The sequence below is a fragment of the Euwallacea similis genome, chromosome 2 (genome assembly GCF_039881205.1).
Source record: "Euwallacea similis isolate ESF13 chromosome 2, ESF131.1, whole genome shotgun sequence".
NCBI classification, from domain to species: Eukaryota; Metazoa; Arthropoda; class Insecta; order Coleoptera; family Curculionidae; genus Euwallacea; species Euwallacea similis.
Window position 1 is genome coordinate 5,409,372 of NC_089610.1, and position 26,203 is coordinate 5,435,574.

Sequence of the window (26,203 nt, forward strand, 5' to 3'; positions counted from 1 at the left end):
CTGTAACTATTTATTTATATATGTATTAGATAGGTATATTCGATTTACATACATATTTGTTTATCATCGGAGCATTTTCAGTTCATTAATATTTATGGGTTTTATTTCATATTTACATACCGTATCTGTATGTGAGCATTTATCCCACGCACGGCTCTTGACTATCAATTTTGTCATTTCGCTGTTGCTGACAGCTGCTTACATAAAAGATAAATCGATATGTTTTGATATGTCAATAGTGTCGTCGGCTTAAGATTTTCCCAGTGTCTATGCCTCGAACTTAGTCAAACAGATAAGAGGTGTGATGCGTCTTTTTATCTGTCTTACTGTACCCCCGGGCAAAGCGTGGAACTGCCCGGCCATATACCCGACAATGTCAATAGCGAATTTAGGGGTAAATGGACCTCCGGGGACGGTACCGAATTACCCGACTGTATTCACTACCGCATTTGCACTAATAACGAGATTGCTGTTATTAAATCGAATTTAAAACAAATTAATGCACTCTTTGACCCCCTGGCAACACTGCAATGGGATTGAATAAGACTAGTGACACTTAAAAATTATTCTTAGATAGAAGAGTTATGCACGTTAGGAATTTATTAGTCATAGATATTTATGCGTGTTTTTTTTTATTTACAGAAATATTCCGAAACATGATGGAAAGTTCAAAACGCGAATTCCACGATATGTTCGAACGAACGTACGGCAAAATCTATCTGCAGAACTCCGAGGTATTTTCGGACTTCTTCAACGAGCTGGAGACTTATTATAAAAAGGGGTCCGTGCGTCTTTCGGAGACGATGGACTCTTTTTTCGGCATTCTTTACCAGAAAATGTTCACCGTCATTAACTCCCAATACAGTTTTGACGACAGTTATATGCGTAAGTAATAAGCGTTCTTGTCTAATAACTCTGGGACCATTCGAAATATGTTGTCGCTCTGTATCAGAATGCGTCCACAATCACATGCTGGAGTTAAAACCCTTCGGCGACGTCCCCCACAAATTGACCCAACAACTGACCCGTTCGTTTGTGGCCACTCGCACGTTCTATAAGTCTCTCATGCGAGCTGTAGAAATCCTACGAGAAGTGCCCAATCTTCGTCTGGACGAGAGATGCCTGAACGATTTAACTCGCATGCAACTTTGCGGGGTGTGTCGACAAGAAATGGGTGTCGGCCCTTGTTCTTCCTATTGTTCGGACACTGTTACTGTATGCCTGAAAAGGCATCTGCAGTTGAGTGATAGTTGGGATACATTTGTTAGTAAGTTTTTTTAGATTGTGACCAGCATGGTTTTGAAACAGCCGCCCTTTGCAGGTGCAATAGAAAAGGTGGCTGACCGTCTCAATGGACCATACAACGTTGATGCAGTAGTCGAACCTCTAAATATCAAAATATCAGAAGCAATAATGAATTTCCAGGAAATGGGAGTTGACATATCCAAGAAAATCCAGAGCAAATGCGGAACTTCAGGGCTTAAAAGGCCGAAGAGAAATGCCGATTATGATAGTCCTCCAGATGACAATCCCGAGATGGAAATCCAGCAGGAAAAAGTGAAATTTAACAGTGGAAAGAACAAGAAACATAAAAAGGTACAAGAAAAGCCTGAGCAGGGACCCAGCTTGGAAAAAGTGATAGAAGATATTAAAGGGGTAAGTGTAAGCCTTTCGCCGTTTCGTACAGAAAATTCAATGTTCAAGTTCTGCATACTGTATAAATACTCCTTTAGACGTTATATCATAATTTTTGAGTGCAAAACTTTACTTTCTTAAATTCCTGATGTAACCCAAACAATAAAATTATTTCAACGTTAAATCAAACCACATTTTCCCGTTCACGGGTCAGAATTCTGATAAATGGCCCCACTAAAGACGATGATTTAAACAAACAGGATATCTGTTGGGTTATGTCGAATTTATGGCTCATCCGCATGGATAACTACCGCCATACACTGTGTTGTTTATGTGTGAAGCCAAACCAAACGGGAATATGCTGCTATTGCATCCACACCAGAATTAACAAACTTTCGGATAAACTGTGAAAACACAAATGATCCCGTACGTGGAGAAATTAATATTTCAGGAATACAGAGTGCATGTTTCTGATGGGGCTTTTAGTCCACGTTTCATACCGCAAATAGCTTTTCCTGAAACATACAATATTCTGTTCAGCGTCGAGATTAATTACATTGAGTTAGAGTAATTTGTAGTCCACTATTTGAGATAATATTTTAGGTCAAAATTATTTGCACTTTTGCTCCTTTTATTTTTACCCATCATTTTACTTTTTATTTTTACGTTTGTTCCAGATATAATTAGCAACCTGAGGCACTAATAAAACTGTTATTTTCAGAAAGTGAAAAGCACGAGGCTCTTCTGGGATCAACTACGGTACCAATACTGCAACAACGACGACATGTCAGCAGCCCTCAGCGCTGACGGCTCCTGTTGGAACGGCACCATGGTGGGAAGCTATAAGATCAGGGAATTCACCCCGGATCCGACAGAAACATCTCCTCTGGTCACGGGGCATATCTACACCCTAAGCGGCTTGTCAGACAAGTTGAAAAAGGCTTATCATGGCCAAGACGTGGAAATGATCGATGATACAGAGGAGACTTTTGTCGATGGTAGTGGTTCGGGTTCCGGAGATGGAGACGAGGATAATGCTGAAGACGGAGACGACTTCGAATCGGATCCGGTGTTCCCCAAGAAAGACGAAGTCAAAGAACCTTCGCCTCCTCCTGCTGTAAGCAGTACTGCTTCGCCTCCAGAGGTCATAAGGACATCTAGTGCTAATAGAAACTCCATGTCGCTCACCAGGGCTTTGATTCAGTATCTGTTGCCCATGGTGATGGTGTGGTTCGGTGGTGCCATTAAAGACTTACTGTGATATTTGTAAATGTTTTGTAAATAGAGGTAAATAATTGAGTGTAAGTTTATAATATGTGACTAATGGACCACAGTGATATTTCCGAGATCTGTTTGGCGGCCACTTAAGTGACAAACGAAAACAACTTAATTAAGAACTGATCTCAGTTTTAAACAGTGTTATGGGACATTGTGTAAAGGGACATGTCCAATGTAGGTGTTGCTAGTCGAACTGCGCATCATCAAAACTTTGATATTGAGAAATAAGATACTTAGATTTATAGATACTCAGATTTGGGAAATGTTAGTGAAGGGCCATTAGTTAATCCATCAATGATGATTTAAAGCGCAAGCTACTAGTACGTGTGATCGTCGTTCTATGAAAAGTGATAGCAAAAAACTACTAACAGGAAGCATAGTAATAGAAAATTAATATAGTAGCCATATGGCAAGTATTAAAGTATGTTGACCCACAAATTTTCCAGAAGAACTGAAGCGGCATTATTAATTTTTGATTTTTCCTATTTTGTGTCATATATTTAATACATAAGTAATGCATATATTTATTGAAAAATGTAATAATAGAAGCTTGGAAAAGAAATTTTACTATCAAGAGTCTTCTTTAACTGAAGATCTAAAGGTTTAATAAGGTTTGTCAACAGGGTGGATCTACAAACTCTGTTGGCAAAGAAGGTGTACGATGGCAGTTTGGGTATAGATGGTAAATTTAACACTACGCCAGCATCAAGCCCAAAATAATTTTCTTTTGGTTATGGTCCTCCGTAAGGAAGGATATTGAACAAAAAACCATTGGACCAGCAAAGGCGCTAACGTTTATATCCCAACCTGATTGGTTTCAATGCAAGTTGCACTTTATTGTCCTAAACCTATTTTGACTCATACTCTGTGATATATCAATGATTAATTTCAATTTGGAATTTTTAGATAGATAGAAGACATAGATAAGTAGATAAAAATGTATCGTTTTATCTCGATCTACAGCTCAATACGTCAGTCAGTATCCAAACAAAAAAAGAATCCCACATAAATTCAGGGATTCCGTCCCAGGAATATAAAAATCATGCTGGTTTTTATCTCTTACGTATTTTGATGGAATATTTCTATGAAAATCTGTCCCTCCAACTGATTTTCCAAATGTTCAATCATCTCGTTTTTCTTTCATTTTGGCACACTTCAGTATGAAAATTATCCTGATTTCCTTACCGTCTTTACTGTAAAATCTTCTGAATTTTAAGAGCCAAACTTTCATCATCAGAATCAGCATACAACGTTTTCTGCTCTAGGGAGGAAGGAGTTCTCCTCTGTAAGGCGTATCAAAAGCGTTGTTTTCTTTCCTGAAATGAGATATAATTAGTAACCAATTGAAGATCAAAACAAACGACCAATTATTTTTCTAAATTGAACAATAAATGCAAATTTCAAGCTATGAAATGATACGCCACTGACTGACACTAAAACAGTTGGAGTGGTACAAAGGCATCAATCCTCAGAGAACAAAAATTGCCCTGTAGGTTTTTAAAGTGATATATTGACAAGTCTACCTGGATGCAACATATAGTCCAAATCAGAAGAAAAAATAAAATAAAATTTAACACCCTGTATCATGATAATGAAACGTTTTCGAATCTGGATTTTTTTTTCATTTGTTTCGACGTGAGTATTTAGACTATATGACGTTAAAGTATTTCACACCAATTTCAGGACACCTTGTATATGAGGAATAGTTTTAAGCAAATGGTACCTACTAGATGCAATACTCTTAATATACCTAATTGCTACTTACTTCAATTGCTTAATAAATCCTCTGTTCATGTTATATTTTAATGAAGAACGGAGAGATGCTCCCTACGAGGATTAGTGGGTAGATAGATTTCGATATATTGACAAAGACGCTGGAACCTTGGATAAGAGACCTCTTAATGAAATTCTATAGGATATTACAAATATCTAATGAGCTGCTAAACCTTGATTGATCCAAGATCGATTTTATTAAGAGAACACTAAGCAGTTTAGTGCTTATTCAGATTCTGTTTTAGGATTAGAATACTTTTCGAATATTTCCTTTGTAATCATCAGATTCTAAATAAGCATTAAATTGTGTATATTTGCGTTAATTTAACCGATGTTGTATCTTTTATGGTTTAAAAGATCCCAAACATTGTTGCAAATTTTGTAATACCTTGTACACTTTAATAATAACGTTTCTACTTTAGCCACGCAGTTTTGTGTGAATGTGTATAACAACATGATCAGGTGCAACTGTAAAACACGTCTTCCTGACCACAAAACCGGCTGAAAACTACCAATAGTGTGGGTCCAAAAAAGTTTATTAATTGAGGGTCAATTAAAGGTTTCCATACTTTAACACTTAGCTACTAATTACCTAGGAATCTGTATTTTGTGTATATGTTTTGTAAGACTATTAAACTTAAACACACATCTTATGTATTTGTGAATACCTAGTGCCGCTTATTCATCAAAGTTCAACAAGCAAAATGATGGTTTTAAGAAACTATTTATTTATTTTGTACAAAATAAAAACATTTAGTAATAATCCATTTGTTTCATTAAAATTAACACTTAGATAACAATCTTGCGTCAATCAAAGCCGGTTCGCAAAGGCCTCGTCTTCAAATAAACGTAAATTACGATGAAGACGAATGTTACTGCCAGCGAGGGTAATACTATAGTTTTAAGCTGCTTTTGGGTCTCCTGGTATTCCTTCTTCAACTTTTGTTTCTCCTTTGAGGTGACTTTCGCTTTTCCGCCTTTTAGTTGTTTCGGCATTTTGATCTGCGAGATAATAGTACAAATTCAGTCAATAATAAGCAGAATCACTCCAAATCAATTCCAAAAAATAAAAAAGGCCCTAAATGGCCAGATAGATTTTCTTCATTTAGAGATAAGTTGTTTGATAAAAACCAAGCAGACATCACAGATTATACATCTAGCATCCAAAGGGACAAGTTCTTCAACTCTTAGGATGTTATTAAAGATTAAAAACAGGAGAGGAAACTTGCACAACTCCGTGTCAAATATCTCAGATTGCTGAAAAGCTACAGCATTATTCTTAATATATCCCAGTGCACTTTAGGGCTTCTTCCATTCTGCACAGTAACATCATCACCTTTTTGTATATTTGCTTGAATGTTCTTCTGGATAGTACCTTCTAATTCCATATCTATATTCCTTCTACAATGAATTATCAAATCTGTGCCACATTGTGGGTAACACATTAATTTGTTTATGGATACCTCAGGGCAGCAAACAAATTTGAGAACTAAGGGCCCTCTAGGAAAAACATCTCAAGAAACTTGGAAAAAACTGCCAAAGGAGAAGAATAGATTGCGACAACAACCTGTCAATGCCAGACAAGGCATTATTTCCAAAAAATAAAAGTAAGGATGAACTAGACTATATAGTTATAATAAAAACAAATTGGGATAATATAGATAACTTAATAGAAATATGGGAGCTAGCATAAGGAATGAAGATTTGAGCTAAGTAGCAATGAAGATTAACTGAAACGGATGGTTAAAGAATACTTACCCAGGCCTTTTTTTTAACACCTACAGATCACTAGAGACGGGAGCTGCTATTAATATTAAAATAACGGCAATTATAATGAAAAATATTTAAAAAATTTACAGAAACTTAGTTAGGTTAGGAGTTGTTAACATCTTCTACCACAGCCACGACAGCAAAACAAAACAGTCAACAGGTGGAAGGGTGTGGTGGGGGGGTGAAGTAGTTTAGAAGCGTGTTCGGTATTCTCGGGTGTTAGGGTGTGTCGGTATTCAAGCTCCATCGACTCTGTAGGAACATGGCAGAGTAAGAATGACATTTTTGACCAATCAACTTAGCTAATTGACCAATTAACTTTATGACAATGACAGATGCCATGAAATACTTAAACTGATATTCTTAAATTAGAAATGTCAATGACATATTATTATTCAAATTTAACGTTCAACGGAAAGTTTTAAATATCGTATTTTTTAACAATTTTGTGAGCGTGAATATCTTGTAGTCATTAGTAGTCAATCTAGTCCCGATTGGGTTTAAATCAGTCTTGTGCAGCCCTTGAAGGATATTTAATATTTGCTTGTCGAACTTTAATAAACGTAGAAGGCACCAAAACTATGTCTCTAGAGCCAAATAAAGAGGTAAGAACCCCATCAGTGGGCAAGGATAGCTTTAAGTGAACCTGTATATTTTACTAAAACTACCTTTTTTATTATGTAAAATAAAGTTGTTTTAATTAGTCAAAACCCCCATTTTTGTTTGAGTGAACCATGAGTGTCACTATATCTTTGATATCCCACAATTAAACAGCTGTAAATTTATCAGCCAAAAATGTAAGCAAATCTGTTTCTGTTTACTACTTGTTGGGCCCAAATTACATTGATAGAAGGTCTACTACTGAAATTATTGTAATATGGAAATTAAGCACAAATCTACATCTTATTAAGAAGATAAGATTGTTAGACCTCCAACAACTTCTTTGTTTATCTATTACTACTATTAATAAATTAATAAATTATATATTAATCTATTACTTGTTATCATTACCCTATAAATTTCGCATATCTAAATCCCTACTAAGCATTAATAATTTCTATTATCAACTTTTAATTCCAGAATAAATGCCCATCACACATCACAACAAACTTTAAGGGGAAAGTTGCTTCACCTCAAAAAGGTCTAGCTGATGCACACAGTGCTGAATATAGAATCAGAATTCAAAATATTCAAGATGAAATCAATCATGTTAAAGACCAAATGAAAATAACTAGAAATGAAATTTCAAAAAAAGACCAGTGCATCAAAACAGCCCTAGAACAGCAACGGTCAGAAAATAGAGTTATTAAGAATCATATGTAAGTTTTGATATTCATTTCATTGTACAGGGTGATTTGAAATACATATTTGGTACCTAGACTTCTAAGATTTGGCAAAAAGCCAAACCATATTCTTAATGTCTAGTTAGGAAGCAACTGCTGTCGTTTAATGGCTAAATGGCAGAAGTGTTTTTTAAAATGAAATTAAAACTTAATCATTACACACATTCACAGCTATCTGAAACACCTCCACAATGAACAGAAACAATTTAGCAAGATATTGAAGAAATTTATCCTTAAACACTGATTACTACTGTTAACATAAATATCGTTTTCTAGCAAACATATAGAATCCTTGGAGCACAAAATTTTCACTTACTCACAAGAGGCCCCTAAGCGAATGCAAAATGTTTTAATGCGAGCCCAAATAAAAGAAAAAGAAATAACAGAGAAGTTTGCTGAAATGGTCAAGTAAAAACCAGGTATTATTTGGTTCTACAGCCATGAATTTGCCATACTTCTTTTCAGAGATTATAATGATGCCAAAACTGAAATTGAAGACTGTAAAAATAGAGAGAAAGTTTTAGTTGCTAAACTGGAAAGTTCTAAACAGGACTTATTGAGGCTTAATGAAGAATATGTGTGTCTACAAGAAGACTGTAATAATCGACAAAAGATGTATGTATTTATACTGGGTGTTGCATGATGAAATGAACAGAGTGTCTGCAATAAGATGCTCTATCCCCTTATCTGCAAGTTTTTTTAACTTTTCTTTATTCATCTTCAACCCCTTAACTTCTTGATGCAAGCGATTGTTAATCTCCGTTTGTCTTGCGATTTCTTGACGATCATGTTTCATCTTTATTCACTCTAAAGTCAAGATTTCTCACCTGCAGTTTTTATAGTAATTGCCACAATTGTCATATTTAAGGTCGCCTCCAGCGATAATAGACTATAGCATCTGTGAAATCTTTAACCAGCTAAGAAGAAATGCCTACTGGAGATTTGCACCTCAATTACTATCATTAAATTGGTCATAATAAATGTGGTGAAGGAACTTCTCCATGGCTCATATGCTAACATTATTAATCTTTCAATTTTTGTCCCGACGATTTCGACCCTTTTGCTCTCGACGGCATCTACGTCTGTAAAAATGCGGTCTGATCATCTAGTTGGAACTTTTCCACCTTCTCCCTCTTCAAAACCTATTTCTTCTATAACCAATAGTATACACATTTCCCCATGTATCCGTAACACCCCGTATAATGTTAATGTAGTTTGAGAAGAAATAGAGTGGAACTTAAAAGTTATAAAAAAGAACAGTTATCTTAATAATCACAGAATTACTAATATTTTTTGTAGGAATGAAGATCAAATTGGAGATGAAGCTCTCTTGAAGGAAATTTCTAAACTTGAATCATTAGTGAAGAGACTAGAATTACAAACTAAATCCCTTAACTCTGAGTTAAATCAAAAGGTTGAGGAATGCAAGGCTTTGTCTGCTTTATACGAGGATATTGGTGGTTAATTTAAATTTTTCATTAAGTATATCAGAATTCAGTTTACACGTTAAATTTTAATATTTCTAAAACGCATATGAGATTAAACAGTAAATCCTCTTAAGAAAAAATCTCTTCAAAAATGTATATTATCATTTCACGCCAAATTTTTCTGGTCATTCTTACTAATATTAATTACGTGATGTTTTGAAATATTTTTGTCGTAGTTTTTTTATTTTAAGGTTTTTTGTATACTAATAAGATATTAAAGAATAGTGAAAACTAATTGTAGTTCTTTTTGCTTAAATTCAGCACTGCACAGACGTCATTAGGGAAATAACCTAAATTAGACTAAACTAAGGGTGAGTTCGGGTTAGCCCGACACGAGTCAGGAAAGTTTTGTCGAATCGTCGGTTGAAAAACAAATACAAATTAATAAGGGTGAATCATTTTTGAGAAATACCCGGTATAATAAAAGAATCTCTCTTGTAGGCAGGCGTTTTTACGTAATGTAACTTTAAATAAATGTTATTTTTAGTTCTACTATCTACCCCAATAATTTCTTTTATAAGTTATCTACCACCCTATATATTAATTTATGCCTATTATACTTAAAGCATAGCAAATTAATCCTTGGTTTGGAATCCGTTGTTCCAGATCCCTTAACAAATTTAAGAGCAGGATGTAACTCACTGCGTTCGCGCGCCCTCCTCTATCACGCTCACACTGTTTCCTCTGGAAAGTTCATTATTGATTAGTTCTCTTTCCCAAATAACGCTTATGCCGAACGTAGTGCTTGGCATTCTAAATATAAAGTGGTACAGTTGTGATAGTATAATGTCATATGGTAAGTAAAAAATGTTTAAATAATTAAGTGCAGAAAAGTGAGTCTTTCTGAGTAGAAAGTTAGTTTTTCTTAGGGTGACCTACATAGGACTAAAAAACTGCGTAGTTAATTGACGAGATATTGTTCCAGAGAGGTGTCAACCAAAGCGTTAAAGTTTTCTTTGTAGTCTACTTGAGTTATTTAGGGTCTATGATGTAGCAAGCTTTTTTTTGCTTAGGCTAATAAGCCTAATTCAATAAAGTTAGATAAACCCTTACTACGTTCTAAACATAATCACCTATTTACGACTTTGGCGAGTCCATTGCAAATAACCGCCTATTTTTAGTTAGTATGCATTGGAGTTTAGCATATTATCCACTAAGTTCTCCAAGTAATCAACCACTAGGTATACTTATTTTAAATGTTAAATAAACACGCAATTTTCATAAACAAACATTTAGAGTTCAGACGTTTGCTAATCGATACTACATATGTAAAAACTAGTTCAGTTTTATATGTTGAGCATTCTTTTTTCGGGGGGAATAATGCGTCATACAGTAGTAGGGATGGAATTGCACACTGTTTTTAATTAAAACTAATTGAGAATAACATTTACCCTTTACTAAAGGCTCGGACGGATACCCTTGTTAACGTTTGGGTGACAAATCTGTCACGGAAACATTGTTTTCGGGACTTAGGAAAAGAGTGGTAAAATCGAAAATAAATGGAAAATTAAAATGTATGAGAGCTGGACATTTAAAATGTGTGAAACACTCTGAAATTCCTCTTTCCGGTCTTCTTATGTTATTTATGTCCTCACTCTAAAAGGTTGATTTGAGGCAAGTGGTTGTCGTTTGATCATTGTATTTAATCAAACCGGTTTATTTCTGTGTCGATAATTATATGATAGTTGTTAGTGTTTAGCTTCTTTTTATGTATTCGAGGTTAAGATAGGTTTATTTAGGTACAATGACCACCCACCCAGCCCTTTTGCAATGAAGATGCAAAAAATTGCTGTTCCGCAGCGATCGGAAAAGGGAATTACAGCGCGTTTCGCAAAATTTATATATTCACCTTTAATACATTTTAGTTTACCGTTCATTTTCGTTTTTCTACTCATTTTTCTTAGTTTCTTAAGACGGTAAGTTATACGTCAGTCAATCTTTGCCACTATGGAGCAGAAACTTTAGTTAAATTCAGTTTAAACTTTACCGGGATTTGCTGCTCAATCATCGTGCGACTTCGGAGACCGAAACACAAACCACCGATATTCCCGGTATTGTCAAACCAAATCGAATTTTAAAAGCGCGAATTGTATTCGTTCTCCGCGGAGTACAATCTCGTACGACACTCATTACGTTTTTATAAAATTCACCTTCAACCCCGCACAAACTTTTTCAATTTTTTCCACATTTTCATGGGAAATTTGATATTTTTCGCGAGCGAAACGAGAAGAGACGCGGAGACGCCATTAATACTGACAACTGAAGCGTTATTGTTTTGTTTCCAAAGCCTCGTTGACAAATTTAGATATTCACCTCTCATACACTTTACTGTACCATTTATTTCATTTTTCCATTTTAACCAATACGATTTAAATAATGAAATTATCTCATTTTACAAAACGGGATAACTATTGTTTCACCAGAAACTCGCCTCTATGAAACGATGGAATACGGAAAACCCAAATAGGTAAGCTAATATGCTCGTGTTAACGCGAACTTCTAACAAGCCATCTTGGGTGTTCCATCATAGGGGTGATTATAAGCGCCTGGATACTAATAACAAATTTTTTTTCAGACTCTTAAAGGCTCCATCAGATTTTAGGAGACTTAAGGTTGGAGGAAGTGTCCTACCCAGCCATATGCTAAAATTGCGGCTGGTTTCTACACACTTCCTGAAGCAACCATAAATTCGATAATGTGTCGCGACAGAGATATGAATAATTAGTTTATTTGCTTCGTATAGCATACACTTCTAATTCCTTTCCTTTTTTGTAAGAGGTTTTCCTTTACAAATTAAGTGAATCATTGAGTTCAAGGTAAGTACCTACGCAAATATACATTTATTTTAACACAGTGCAGCCCCAATATTAAATTTAATGTTGTCGCCTCAGTGACCAGTGGAATTTTATAGAATACCCCACCCTTAGATTGTTTCGCCATTTTTTAAGTTGAGCATTTGACGTTTTTGTGACGTAATATGTACACGCACCTGCTGTATTCGTACATTTTGACGTTTCATAATGAATGTGACAGTACATTATGACTTCCGATTTAACCGGATATGTAAAGGCATGCAAATATTCAGTCAAAATTGGCATCTACTAGCCGACTAAGACGCATAGATGGATTTGTATTTACAGCAAAATACTATGAAAAGCGGCAATCCGAAGGAGGATGCGCCTCAAAAAGTTGTGGTGAGGGTGCAGTACGAGCCCAGAATAAGTAAAACAAAGAAAGTACTTCTACCAATCACAAATAAGCAACAAGCAGGACTGTGCAACTATGAAGAAGCCAAGGCTTCTTGCAAGTTGCGGAAACGAAAGGAAAGACAGGAGAGCGTTAGCTCGATAAGTCAGGAGCGGAAAGTTATAAGGTAATCGCCACTCAAGCAAGTTTAGAAGTAATATAATTTAAGCAATTTAATTTATTACTAAAAGTACTAAAGAATACCCCTCTCTACAATTAAAGATCTAGTTCAGAGGAGCGACCAATATTAATAAAAACCAACGAGGATAAGAATAGTGGAATACGTAGAGTATCGAGTTCAGGAGACTTCCCAAAATCAATCGGAGATGATAAATCTAAGTCCCCCATCAGGAAAAGTGAACAGTTACGGATGTTGAAATATGACGACAATGAGCATGATAGGGCAAGGTCGCACGAGAGATTTTCCAGATCTCACAATATTAGAAGTAAAAAACATCCCAACAGGAGATATAAAGCACGAGCAACATCTAAAGTTAAGTTGAAAAATAATGAAGTGCAAGATGGTACAAAAAAAATCGGTGGATCTTCAATGGCAGGTGAGTTGGTCATAAATAAATATATAAATGAATAAATAAATTTAAATAAAAATAAATCATACAATGTTTTTAGAAGAATTTGAAAATATCGAAATTAACCAGGAGAACGAGGAAACAAACTCCCTAAAGTTTTTAAATCTGCCCAGCCCATCGACTGACCGCTCTCCAAGTCCAACGAATGTGCAAGTCACTCCAATATTAGATTTTGCTAGTCTCTATGAGCAACCAGATGGTTCGGAACCATTAATTTCCCAGCCAGTGAACCAGGTTAGCGATAATATGGAGACAATGCCAGGGCAGTCCATAGCATTTAATAAAATGTTATCCTCTCCCAGAAATTCGATTATTGCCACGACACGAATCTATCTTGATCCCAACGTGCCCCAGGTTAATATTCCTCTTAAAAAGGTTATAAGAAACCCGGTTGAGGAGAGAATTGAAAAATTAACCAAGCAGATAAACAAATGTAAAAAGAAGATATTAGCATGCGAAAGTGAGTTCGAAGCAAGAACTGGTGCTAAATCCAACCAGTTTGATAAAATGAATGATAATGTTTTGCGAAAACAGTATTTACAATTAAGCAAGTTAAAGAGAGAGCAGAAAAATTTGACTGACATTTCTATGGGATTTTCTGGTGCGGATACTGGCATTAAAGGGAATGAAACAGAGGAAAATTTCAGTTTACAGGAAACTATTCGGGATATTGAAGAGGTAAGTAATGATTTTTAGTCACGATAATTTTGAATTAAGCGTAAGAAACAAAATGTTTAAATATATTAAAAACAATACATTTTAATTCGATAGGCACTGCTTAATTGAGTTCGACTGCTTCAAGGTGACAAAAACAGCGTTCGCCACTTTGCAAGAAAATCTTTTGTAAATGTTCATTTTGTTATAAAGTTTGCTGCATACGTAATTTCTTATAGAGACTACAAATAAAACGTGAAACTGCGGCCCGAGATTGTTCACTTGACCACATGACTCCAGAACAACTCGTAGAAGAAAAAATAGCTACTCAGAAAGCGCTATTATTCCTGGAATCGGTACATGGTAGACCACGAAATAAACAGGATAGAGATATGGTGCGACCGTTTTACGATCGATATCGGACTCTTAAACAGATGGTCTTAAAATGTCCCACTGTAAGCCACCACGTTTTCACTAGCATTTTACCACATTTTTGCATATTTCTAGATGAATAACAGCAGCGAGCTAGCAACAATCGACGAAAATGAAGCAATGCATTTTGTAACATCTACTTCTTCGTCGAACGAAACCGAATCCGACAAAATCGAAACGCCCACTGGCTATATCGAAAATGAAACTTATAAAGAAGTTTTAAAGAAAGTGAATTTTGAAGAAAATTTGCACTCTTTGACCAAACCAGAATTACTGCAACAAATGGGAGCCATCATTGAAGAAAAGAGGGAGCTGAGACGCAAGATTAAAGAATTTGAAAAAACTGTACAGACAAATTTAGGAAGAATGTTAACTAAAGAAGACAAGAAGCCCGTGGAAGAGTGGTATATGTCATATAAGAGAGTGAAAGGAAGGTTACGGCTTATTGAAGCGCTTGTGGGAAAATACTGAAAAGCGATAAATGAGATTCACTTTGAAGTGGGTATACAGCTAAGACGCTAGTGTTAGTGTAGACCCATGTTTATGTATTGTTTTTAAACTGTAGAATGTACAAACGTTGATTCATGTCGAAAGTTATTCATATGAATGTACGAAATAAATATGCAGGTATTTACATAACATTAGCTCGATTAAATCTAATAAAATTATTATATGAAGATTATGCGCTTAAATCAATAAATACTCAGAAATCATGGCCTTAGCTATAACAGGGGTATTGGCAACAATTTTGTTCGGAAGGGTGCATGAAAAACAGAGGAGGATTTGCAATTGCAATTGACCCAAAGAGGTAAAGTTCAGTTCACCATATTATCTAGAAGAGGGAGACAAAAGATGCTTTCTACAAGAAAAAGGTATAAAAATAAATCTATTAATTCAATAAAAAATTATTTAATTTGAACAAAAATTGTGAACAATGTAGAAACATTGTACGTATTTTATAATAACAGCTCTCATAAATAGTAAAAATAATTAAGCCAAAACATAACATTTCTTAGATGGAAGGCACCGATTTACTGTATTCCTGAAAACAATAATAAATCGTGAAATTACTCTTTAGCACTTATAGCAAACACGAAATATAACACAATATATTTATAGACAAAATAAATATCTGTTTTCTTAACTTAATCCACCATTAGCTTAAAAATAACGCCGCACATCCCAAGAATTGGGCTCAGAGAAGAAATCCAATTGCACAATCTCACAAAATTGTTATTTGTAGGAGGTCACTGCCTCCTGCAAATAACAAGCTATTTTAAATGGTTATTCTTAAACAAAGGTGCCTAATCTAAATAAAGTCACTGCAGGCGTTATACGCACATAAGGTCAGAAGTTTTATCAACACGACCGTTTCATTATATGAAACGAAAATGAAATTATTTAACGCCAAAAAGGTCTCGTGAATAAGGTTTTAAGGAAACCTGGTGTTGTGAGGGCTTAAACTACGAATATTAGATTGTCATTTGCACACCATTGAACTCAAATAATAAACATATATTCACTTGCACCACTATTACTAGGGACATACACTTAAGTGGCAAGCAGAGATCTTACATTTCCATCTTTTAATACACGCCTTCTAGTGTTTGCTATAGCTCAAATAAATAGCTCTATTGAACCTATTAGAATCGATAGTCAAAAGAAATAATTGAAGTTTAACATATTTTAAAAACTACTTCCCAAGTATCTTTAAAACTGAAACTTAAATTACATTTTGTATTTCAATGTCTCATTTAAATATCTTACAGGAGAGTTTATGAAGCACTACAGATCTAAACATCCACAAAAATATCCGCATAATTTTTGCTTATAGCCAAAACATGTGATATTTAGTGGAAGTCAGTCGAGACTGACACGCCCTGTAACAGTGGCATTCTATAGATACAATGTGAGATCAAAAATACAGTCTGTCCCAAAAGTCAGTACAGGCTGATTTAGTAAGTAATAAAAAAACATCTGGAGCTCACTGTGCTTGCAATGCGGAAACTGCTATAAAAATCATTAGGTATTAGCTTTCGTAAGTGTAAACATAAGGTAACTCTTTAATGTATTGAATTTAGGTTAATCAGGAAAATTGCCGAATTTCCTCAATTAACAACGAAATATGAAGTGTTTCGAATACGTTTCAGCTGTAATGTTTTATTATACAATTGTTTACTTAACTTAACCTACGAAAAAAGCAGTCAAAAAGATATAGGTACCCCCCTGCAAATTAAATTATACAGGGTGATTCACGCAAGTCTCATATTAAAAGCCCTAAAAACTCTCAAATTTAGTGCACAGCCATATTAGATCAAGTTCAGCTGACACTCTCAAAAGGATACCACACACACATTTCGTGTGGAAGTTTTTTAGTCGTTCGTGTAAAGAAATTACGGCCGTCAAATTAGTAATGTAGGTTCACCTTTCATGGGCGGATGGATGGAAGAAAAATTAAGATTTCAAGGGGAACAAGGTGCATTTCATTTGTAGATAGTGAGGCAGGACATGCATACAGGGTGCCTCCAAATGGTCTATATCGCAGATTCCTGAGGCCAAAATTTGACGACTTAACCTAAAAGTTTTCGATTCGATGATTTTCGACGTACTTCGCAAAAACATTTTTTAATTATTTTTTTTATACACAGGGTGATTTTTATATAGTATGACAAAAAGTTGCGATCCCTTAAAGAGCTTTAAACGGCGCTCTTTACACTGAGCAACAAGAATGTAGGCTGGTTTCGAGTTGTCCTACTTGTAAAAACCCTTAAAAGCGAAATTCTGTTTAATTACTGTCGTAAAAGAAGAAATAATATAAAAAAACGTGGTGAAACCCTGTATTTCTAGACCTCAGGAACCAACGGTAGAGCTTTGTACAGACGATTTAGAACGACCCTGCATATCCCATTTACTATTATTTGCAAAAACGACTAAATCTTCAGTTTTTCTCAAATCATCTTCATTTTGCAAAAGTCAGGGATATAGGCAAAGAGGTCAAAGTCAAATAATTTCAAGGCTTTGCAAATAATAAAAAAGGGTTATATCAGTTTTTACTAAATGTGTTTTAATTCTAACAAACTTAATTGTTTGCGCCTCTCCAATAAACAATAAGCGTTTCGAGTTTCAACAAATTTCAATGGAAAACATCTTAGACAACCCATTACTTCCATTTGAACAGAATCATCTATTCCGCATGTTTTATTTATATCAAAAAATAGTTTAAATGCGTAAACGACTAATTAACAATTACGATTAACGAGACACTAAATCATTATTTGTATTTATACAACGTTCAATGACCTTCAATCAAAATAAAATATCATCACATATAAAACGAAGGCAACTTTCTTACACCAATCGAATTAGTATTTTTTATACTTAGTCTACTATACAAAAATAAATATTACTTTATTTGTAATATAGGTACGTACGTATTGTAAAGCATTTTATAAGTGGGTTTTAAATAACTGGAGTTGCAACACTCCTTTATTGGTGAAATGCGACTGTTAAAGGAGTTTTAAAATTATTTTTCGCTCAATCGATCCATGCACGATATTCTGAAGGACCATATGCTAAATTGCAGGGCATGAAGGCACTGGTACATACAGGACTTCCAAGTTTAAGACCAAATAGTCTAGATATTATAATTAAAATTAAATTATGACATTTTTACTTTGAAGCTCTGTATACCTGCAAGCAAGCCGGATTTTGGTTATATGAAACACAAACATTATTTTGACTCCTGTATAACATCACTTATAACATGATCTTTCAGAACATCCTGTATACTGACTCTATCATCTGAAAGATAGTCTCTGTGAAAATCAAGAAACTAGTCAATGCTTTCAGAGAGACACCAAAATCTCGATGAAAAACTTGAATAGCAAAACATAATAACTGTTTTGGCAAGTCGCATTCAGTAATTAATCTATGAAGAGATTATACCATAACTTTCATCAGTCCTGCTTGACTATTTGTTCCCACGCTGGATTCTTCTAATGAGTCTAAGTCGAGAGCGCTCTCTATCATTGTGGTGTCTTGCAACAGCCTCAATCTATAAAAGAAAAAACAAAGTGTATTATGATTACGCATATGACAATGCGGTTTTCCTCTACCTACTCAGGATTACAACAACCTAATCGGATCTAATGATGCTCTTGAACTTACGAAAAGTCAGTCTGTGCCATGGAAATCAATTGTTCTGCCCTTATATAATTTACCCAATGATGACCAGAACTAACTTGAATTGTTAAATGAGTAAGAAACTCGCATAATTGTCAAATTCAATGCCAAGGTCAACAATTTTATACGAGAGCAAAACGACTAATTTCTCTGGCTCACCTAGAAAACACACCCCTTACTTATGTACGTACTAACCTGCTAGCACTCATTAGATTATTTTCCTTCTCCGACACTGTCAGGTCGTTATCCAACTTAAGCTCACCATACTTGACTTTAGTTCTGTCACTTGTTCCGTTACTTATAAGATGTTTTTCCCGCAACACTACAGGATCCAAACACAAATCCTCGGCCAAGTTAACTTTCTGTTCTCTAATGGGGTCTGATTTACTATCCAGGACACTATTGATGTTTTCCGCGTAGCTCCGAGATTTACTCAAAGTGTGGTTTAGAGGCACTAAATTATTATACACTGGGGAATGGCTCAAACTTGGATGACTCTTATAATGATTCATCGAGTCCTCAGGCAGCCTTTGAAGAGCGGGCGCTACTGCTAGAGGATGTTCGTTTGATACCAAAAGGCTGACGCTTCCTGCATTGCTTCCTGCAAATAAAAACGCAGATTAGCGGTCGGAGCGAATGAATGAGAAAGTTTATGAAGAACATCATTGTTAGCACAGAATATTGTTGCCTGGTTATATTGATTTCTGGTGAAGTTGCCCAGAAGAGTTCTGGCACGCCATAAAAAAAAGTTCAGGGTGGTAATACCTCAAAACGTGAAAGACCTGTGAGTACGAAACTTTAATACCGTGTACCTCAATAATTAAGTGTATGCAGTGTTACTGCTACTAAACCTAAATGAGGAATCATCATATTTTGGCCTAGGAAATCTGAGGTTACCAGCTTGGCCTTCTTTATCGGACCACATAGAGGGTGCCAATATCTATCTTTCATATTTTAACAATAAAGATACAATTTTTGCTACTATTAATGAATGGAAAACCCTATTCAATGAAATAGATAATGACCGCCTTTATAGGATTTCGAACATCAAAAGCCTCTCTAACGAAGGGATCTTCTTAATTTGAAGTAATGTGAAGCTATAAAGTGAAATCTTAATAAAAAATTACATTGGAAGCAGGATAAAATAGGAAAATAAAAATAGTATAAACAATGCAACACACAAGAACAATGGCATCAAACCAAATTCAAGCCGATCTTCTGTGGGAAAGGTTAAGCACTTGGAGCCTTAACAAAATCTATGTATAACTCGGCAAAAACTATTTTTATATTTGTGCACTACGGTCCACATTCCATCAACAGGTATTTCCCTAGCAGCGTAGCGAATCAAAAAAATAATTCAAATAATTATGAGTTCATCACAACACAAGTTAAATATTTCACATCTACGAAACCGAGATGACGACCACTCTTGCACTGTTGCACTTAACTTTCGTCATAAAAATCGAGCACAATATTAGTTTCAATAACACCCCAAGTGAACACTCTATATAGTGTCTAACATATCATCATGGATACATTTCAGGGGAAAATAGTGCTCTACAAAATAATTTTAAACGATGCTAATAGACCTATGGTCAAAAAAGCATCATTTTTTATATACAGGGTGGTAAAGTCTTATATTTTTCTCAAGTACGCCTTGAATTAAAATTTTAAATTTTCGTACACGTATTGTCTTTAGACCTCTAAATTATAGTAACGTTTAAAAAATGCCCTTTAAAAAATGTGAAACTTTGTCACCCTGTATATTGAGAATGGCGCGTTTTTGGTCATGAGTCTATTCACATTTTTTCATTGTTCTGCAAAGTACTATCGCCCCCTGAAATATCTCCATGATGGTATATTACACCTTATATATACAGGGTGATTCGCAACGCGGTGAACAGTTAGTAGAGTTCATCTTTATTCTTACTCTATCTTCCTTTGGCACAAAGATTTCGATCGATTAATGAATTTTGTGTAGTAGCTGCAAAGGAGTACCTAAAGCTGACAGAATCGAGAAAAAATGAACAGAAACACAAAGCGAAGCCAACCATGCCGTAACGACAACTTACCAACACCACCCAGCCGGCACCCATAGAATCAGTGACCATAAAATTCCGCCAACGAAATGCGAAAAAAAATAGAACTAGTTTTAAAAACAAATTTAACTAAAAATCATTGTTAAAAGCTAGATTTTGTGTTTACCAGGAAAAAACAACATACCTCTTCGCACAATATCGCTCAATATCTCTTCTTTGAAAAAGTATTGGATCATGACCAACGGATTAGAGTTAAACGGTGCACTGGCGTTGAAGCTGAGCAAAACATTAAACCTTATTCAAAATTAAATTTAAAATTTAAATTAAACCTCGTTTACATTGGTATTGTGTGACAAACTAACTCCTTGTCTACGTTGTATCCTACACAACAACGAATGTATTAAACCCTGTGTAATGCGAGTGAGAAATTTTAAGTTCAGCTTAATCTCCCTATTTTTTATGTCTTTCGGTTCTGGGACTAGAACTATAAGACAGTAAGGTTTGATGTTTTTGCACATGAAAAAGTGGTTTGTCATAAGAAGTATTGAGAATATGTTCTTTTTAAAATTGAGATTTTGCAATTTTCATACCTGCTAAGAGGTGTAAAAGAATGCCTTAGTTTAATACAAAATCTAAACACTTAAATTCTGTTCAACATCCATAACTTTTTTCCTTCTGTGTAAATTCAATCGAAACACTAATAGATCTATATACATCATTAGCTAGCCGCGTACAATGTTGGCCTGCCGATTCCCGTGAGATCACCAAAGTAGAGCAACGTAAGGCATGCTTAACAAATAAATGAGTGATCGCGTAGGTAATGGACCGATCTTCTGCATCACTACAAAAAGAACCAGCCCCCGGACAAAAATAACATGTCAGAGGCTATAAAGATTCAAGACGAAATAGCAGAAGACCCAGCAAAAAGAAAAATCTTCTCCGACACCAACGACAATATATTCCTCAGGGGACAGTTACTGGTAGGAGAAGAATTCTTCCATTTCCGAGGTTTTTAGTGAGTAAGTGCCTGGGCAAATCTCACACTACCCGGCCAACAGAACGTCAGGCCCGGTGAGGGTGTTTTTTGAAGATTTTCTGGTGATAAAAAAAGGTCTATACACATCGCTGTGATTTTGATTGACAATTAATTGAACTTTGAGATTGACACTTGACCTCTAATAAGCATAATTTAACAACCAAATTACGCCTCCCCAATTAAATTTCTTTAAGTAACCTGACACTCAATTATACACTCTTTTCTGCACAAATTGGTGACTGAACTCTGCCCGCGGAAATCCATCAAACTTGACATTCTGCACAGGACTCCTGTCAAACTTAACATGTTTAACGTTATGATTGCGCAAATCTTCGGAAGTCACATGCACATTCTCGTAAATGCAACTACTCCTCGGTCTCTGTTGAGACCTTGTCTTTTCTCTAGATTTCACCTGTTCCTTCTTAAAAATTGACGTTTCTTCTGCACTTGGCTTATAACCAAACGTAGAACTATTGTAGCGCTTTTCCGGGGGAGTGTATGGCCGAGTAAACTGATCCGCCTGTTCGCTTATTTCAGGAGGTGGCGGGGTTCTATGAGACTTGTTCTCTACCTGATATACAACCATTCTCGAGTTATAAGGATTGTAATATTTATCGTATTCGAAATATTCCTCGACGCAATTTTCCATTCTTGTCAAATATGGCAGGCTGTGGCTGTTTTTCGCAATTGACCCATTTCGCACCATAACGGGCCGTTGATACAGGTTATGCAGAGGGATTAAAGGTGACTGCGATGGTATTACTTTCTGGTTGGCACAATGTTTCGTCGGGATAATTTGCTGGGCGAGCAGCAGATGGCGTTTTAATGGACTGTACATACCTGTTGTTTCAGTTGTTTGCCTGTAGATGCCGCCGGGAAGGTCGGCGCTATTACTTGTACCATTCTGAAATTTAATTCTTAAATTAGCTTTTATTAAGAATCAACACTTCACATTCTTTTCTTCATTCGTCCAGAGAGAAATAATTTTACAACCTAAAATGCCTAATTAAGGCAATCGTAATTATATGCCAAAAAAGCTTAAGTCAAGCTCGAGGCAACAATTAAGCAAATAATGAATAGGTCCCACTGCTTGGAAATGCTCATTAATTCATGGTTTAGTAAACTTATCAAAGTCACAGAGATATCTATTTTGGCTTTTCTTGCAAAATTAATCCAACGGGACGCACATTTGTTTCGGAGGGATCCTTTCCACACATATTTATTTAGCATTGGTTCTTATGATGGCTTAGATTACTTCTCTAACGTATTTGCTTTTCCCACTTAACCTTTGTTCTAGCTATAAAAGTTTCCAAAATCCTAATGTAGAGAAACAGATAGGAGGACGAACTGTACACATAGAATTTAGCTTAATTGAATATAATATATAAAATTTGAAAATAAACTAATTAAATCACCTACCTGAATCTTAAGCGAATAATTTGCTGCGGCCAGTGGAGAGTCAAAAATTATAGGTTGACTAATTTCTGATCTGTAACTATCCGTCACTATTCCTCTCCTGAAATAAAAAGAAATATATTTTTTTTACTGTTACGCATTCGCCTCGTTCATAAGAGGTAACAGTTGACTCTGCTGAACGCGGCCATTTTAGAGAGTTGTAGAATTCGCGGTCAATACGGCGTAAATACAGGACGTCTCAAATTCTGTTTTTGTTACAGACCAAAAATTAAGAAGTTTTGAACTACAATAAGGGTAATTGGAATATTGTGCTTTGAATTCAGGAATCTATGATAAGAATTCCGTATAGATCATTTAGGGACACTCTATAAACATAATACGTGCACATTTAGTTTTACCTATCAATCAGCGAAGGGGTGACTGGGCCGCATAAAATGTGAAAACAGTTTACACAAACGTTTCCTTCTGAATAAGGATTAAAGCTGTCTTGACCTCGTTTGCTGGTAAAAGAACCTTTAATCTGAAAAATACAGATTGAATGAAATGTTGAGTGCAGAGAGGAATAAATGTTCTTGAACGCTAAATTACAATTCCATCAAGCTGCAAACCGCTATAAATTATAACTAAATAAGAATTTACTCACATCTTCATTCGTCGTTTGGTTGCTTGTAGTTAAATATGTATGAAATCCTGCAAGACCCAAAACGCTCCACACGCTGAAGAAACATATTACTGCGACTATTGCACTGGCAGGAGAATCTTTGACAGCCTCAAAAAATTTACCCTCCTTAGTAACTGAAACATCAATGATTAAATATATTCAACAAGAATAAAAGCAGGGAAATTTCAAGACGGTAGAAATACCATACATTACCTTGGACGTCAAGTATTAATTTTTCTCACTTCCTGATATACTTATAAGGAGTATTTCTGATAATTCTTTATTATATGTTTATGATTATTTTAACTAATTTGTTGAAGGAAAGTCACAAGACTTATATTTAGAACAAAAAGGTTTAGCTATACTTACTTAATATTAAATGAGCAACAGCACAGGCGAATATAAACACGGCCAAGAAGGCTAACGATATTATAAACATGTAGAAAAATCTGTAATTTCGTCTTCCTACACAATTCCCCACCTGAAAATAATACCTAAATCAATATGTTATAAGTCTTGGAATCTTTTTCCCTATCTCCTTTCTGTACATGTCAGAAAGATAGGGCAAAAATATCAAATGAGTAATTGCCAATCAACTTACCCATGGACAATGATGATCAAACCTTTCCACACAATTATCACAAATGCTACAGTGGGACGCTCGTGGCGGTCTAAATAGTTTACAAGTAAAACAGTACTTTAATTTGACAGTTTGACCTTTGACCAAAACTTCTTTTGTTCTTGGTGGTGGTCTGTATGTAGGACTGTTTGCTGAATTAGTCACTTCTAAAACAAATAAACAAAATGAAATTAAAAAAAAAGCATTTACATAGGCTAGTATAGGTAAGATTCTACTTGAATGGAGTTATGATCCACCAGCTATTAGGCTTATTAGCAAAGATACCAAAAAGTTGTAATTTAAAGAACTCTTACCTATCTGTTTCTCTACATATGCGGCTTCTTCCGATGTGGCTCTCGGAATAATGCCAGGATCCGTCAGACTTGTTCTCAATAGGGAAGACATAGTAAATATAAATAAAATTGCTCCAATTACTGGTATCGCGATAGTTACATTTTCGGCAAGATATTTACAACTAAAATTTGAGTAGAGATTAGCATTGATAATTAAGTTAATTGGTCGAATTTGTATATTTGTATAACCCGTAAGGAAATACATAGTTTTTTGTAACAAATGGAATCTTGATATGATGGTGGAAATGTCACATAAATAACGTGAATCAGGACTCACTCAAATATAAAAAAGAGGGTAGAAGTTACTGTGATTAAAAACACAGTCAATAAGAATACTCCTGCATTTGGAGCAGTCATAAATCTACCACTACAATAAAACTTGTTCCTTCCTTGAAATATTTCCCATTTCCTTGTTATTCTTTCTCGTGCCATTGTCATAACTAAATCTGTAACAAAAAAGTTCCTTTAATCCTATCGCTTAGACAAAGAGCCACAATAAATTCATTTTTTATCAGGATTTACATATTACATTTTACCAAAACCTAAATCTGACCTATTGACTAAACCTAACTAACTTACTATGGTAATATATGAGATTCGAGGAAACTGTCCTTTTAATTCTCCAGAATTCTCTAGCATTCTATACAAATTTTGTATTGGTACCTAACCAAACTTTATTTTTCTGATTCACCAGAACCCATTAAGAAAACCCCACAAGTTATAGTGTCACTTTTAATGCTTATAGTCTGTAAGTACTACCTTCACTTCCTTAGAAATTAAGCATAGACATTACTAATAATTAAAAATTAGGAATGAAGGAAAAAGCAATTAACAATAAAGAAATTGGATAAACTTAGCTCTGTAAAAAAAACTGTAATACAACCTTTTACTGTTGAAACCCGTGATTAAGATATGTCAAGAGGTAGGCAGGTAAACCCAAGGACATCTACACCTAAATCTCACTTAAACTGAAGCTCTAGAAGCCAGAAGTAAGGTTGGTATTGGCCTAAATTCACAGCCTAGTTAAGTGTTAAAGCTAGACACATTTCAACAGTTAACTAGGCCTTGAAGAGTAATCTAAGCATACTACCTGTAACTCAGGATATATGTACACAAATTGCTTAAAGTAGGACGGTCCTCCTTCATATAAATCCTCGGTGGACGTAAATAAATCCTCAGCATCAGGATGTATCAAAAAACTAAACTAGTAAACACAGTTTTTTAAGTTTGTTTAACTCATCACTTTAGGTATAATTTTTGGCACTGCAAGGAGTTTCCATTGTAAGAACAAACTATGGAGAGTTCCCGGAATAGTAACTTATATCATTTTACAATCACAATGCTGGATATACGGTAATTTGAATTAAAATCATGAATCATGACTGATAATCCCAACACATATTAAAATAATTATTTTAATTATTTACTATTTACCAAATTTAGGTCCAATTGAGTGATGTCATTGAAGGTTGACAGTGACAGTGTCTTACAACTGCCCACTAAGAACGAAGTTGAAGAACTTTTAGAAGTTTTAGACTACCTTATGATACCTTGAGAATGTAGGGCAATTTCGATAAAGTTTACTTACACAATTTACTCAAAATTTTACTTAAATTTTTACTTATTTCTATCGATACTTCAATTTTTGGCTATGTTGTCCTGTCAAATTTAACTTGCTCTTTAAGCTCT

At 35.1% G+C, this 26,203-nt stretch overlaps 4 protein-coding genes and 1 long non-coding RNA gene across 6 annotated transcripts in view; 3 read left to right on the forward strand and 2 right to left on the reverse strand.

The window, feature by feature from the left end:
* Positions 1-5,449, forward strand: part of dlp (dally-like) — a 33,699-nt gene extending 28,250 nt beyond the window's left edge. The window contains exons 3-6 of the mRNA XM_066402164.1: positions 643-885; positions 953-1,267; positions 1,322-1,656; positions 2,357-5,449. Of these exons, the coding sequence (XP_066258261.1) occupies positions 643-885; positions 953-1,267; positions 1,322-1,656; positions 2,357-2,896 (1,433 nt within the window). The 3' untranslated portion in view covers positions 2,897-5,449. The remainder of the gene's footprint in view (positions 1-642; positions 886-952; positions 1,268-1,321; positions 1,657-2,356) is intronic.
* Positions 4,173-11,656, reverse strand: LOC136416872 (uncharacterized). Its single transcript, XR_010752743.1, has 2 exons — positions 11,274-11,656; positions 4,173-4,229 (listed from the first exon to the last, which is right to left on the reverse strand). It is a non-coding gene; the product is annotated as an uncharacterized lncRNA (long non-coding RNA).
* Positions 6,862-9,379, forward strand: LOC136418098 (tropomyosin-like). The gene is made up of 5 exons (XM_066404049.1): positions 6,862-7,061; positions 7,537-7,775; positions 8,076-8,207; positions 8,265-8,414; positions 9,099-9,379. Exons 1-5 carry the CDS (start codon positions 7,038-7,040, stop codon positions 9,262-9,264), a joined length of 711 nt encoding a protein of 236 aa, XP_066260146.1. The 5' UTR covers positions 6,862-7,037; the 3' UTR covers positions 9,265-9,379.
* Positions 9,956-14,885, forward strand: LOC136416802 (protein FAM13A). Its single transcript, XM_066402160.1, has 7 exons — positions 9,956-10,082; positions 11,862-12,102; positions 12,427-12,659; positions 12,755-13,089; positions 13,163-13,800; positions 14,016-14,231; positions 14,284-14,885. The coding sequence occupies exons 3-7, from the start codon at positions 12,436-12,438 to the stop codon at positions 14,677-14,679; spliced, it is 1,809 nt and encodes a 602-aa protein (XP_066258257.1). The 5' UTR covers positions 9,956-10,082; positions 11,862-12,102; positions 12,427-12,435; the 3' UTR covers positions 14,680-14,885.
* Positions 14,886-15,097: 212 nt separating this feature from the next.
* On the reverse strand, positions 15,098-26,039 carry app (Palmitoyltransferase app). 2 transcript variants are annotated; one of them, XM_066402182.1, is made up of 11 exons: positions 25,605-25,995; positions 24,792-24,960; positions 24,476-24,636; positions 24,144-24,328; positions 23,912-24,023; positions 23,525-23,676; positions 23,280-23,401; positions 22,885-22,981; positions 22,306-22,369; positions 18,586-18,979; positions 15,098-18,262 (listed from the first exon to the last, which is right to left on the reverse strand). In XM_066402182.1, exons 2-11 carry the CDS (start codon positions 24,950-24,952, stop codon positions 18,148-18,150), a joined length of 1,563 nt encoding a protein of 520 aa, XP_066258279.1. In that variant the 5' UTR covers positions 24,953-24,960; positions 25,605-25,995; the 3' UTR covers positions 15,098-18,147. The 2 variants fall into 2 exon arrangements, with proteins under 2 accessions (XP_066258279.1, XP_066258270.1); XM_066402173.1 differs by lacking the exons at positions 15,098-18,262; positions 18,586-18,979 and having other exon boundaries at positions 21,598-22,369; positions 25,605-26,039.
* Between the last annotated feature and the right edge of the window lie 164 nt (positions 26,040-26,203).

Excerpts from the sequence above, each read along its gene's own strand:
- LOC136418098 (XM_066404049.1), top strand. The coding sequence starts at position 7,038 with ATGTCTCTAGAGCCAAATAAAGAG. Across the intron at positions 7,776-8,075 it reads AGAGTTATTAAGAATCATAT|CAAACATATAGAATCCTTGG; the intron begins GTAAGTTTTGAT and ends ATCGTTTTCTAG. Across the intron at positions 8,208-8,264 it reads AAGTTTGCTGAAATGGTCAA|AGATTATAATGATGCCAAAA; the intron begins GTAAAAACCAGG and ends ACTTCTTTTCAG.
- LOC136416802 (XM_066402160.1), top strand. The coding sequence starts at position 12,436 with ATGAAAAGCGGCAATCCGAAGGAGGATGCGCCTCAAAAAGTTGTGGTG. Across the intron at positions 12,660-12,754 it reads CAGGAGCGGAAAGTTATAAG|ATCTAGTTCAGAGGAGCGAC; the intron begins GTAATCGCCACT and ends CTACAATTAAAG. Across the intron at positions 14,232-14,283 it reads TGGTCTTAAAATGTCCCACT|ATGAATAACAGCAGCGAGCT; the intron begins GTAAGCCACCAC and ends GCATATTTCTAG.
- app (XM_066402173.1), bottom strand. The coding sequence starts at position 24,952 with ATGACAATGGCACGAGAAAGAATAACAAGGAAATGGGAAATATTTCAA. Across the intron at positions 24,329-24,475 it reads ATATGTAGAGAAACAGATAG|AAGTGACTAATTCAGCAAAC; the intron begins GTAAGAGTTCTT and ends TATTTGTTTTAG. Across the intron at positions 23,402-23,524 it reads ACCAAACGACGAATGAAGAT|ATTAAAGGTTCTTTTACCAG; the intron begins GTGAGTAAATTC and ends TGTATTTTTCAG.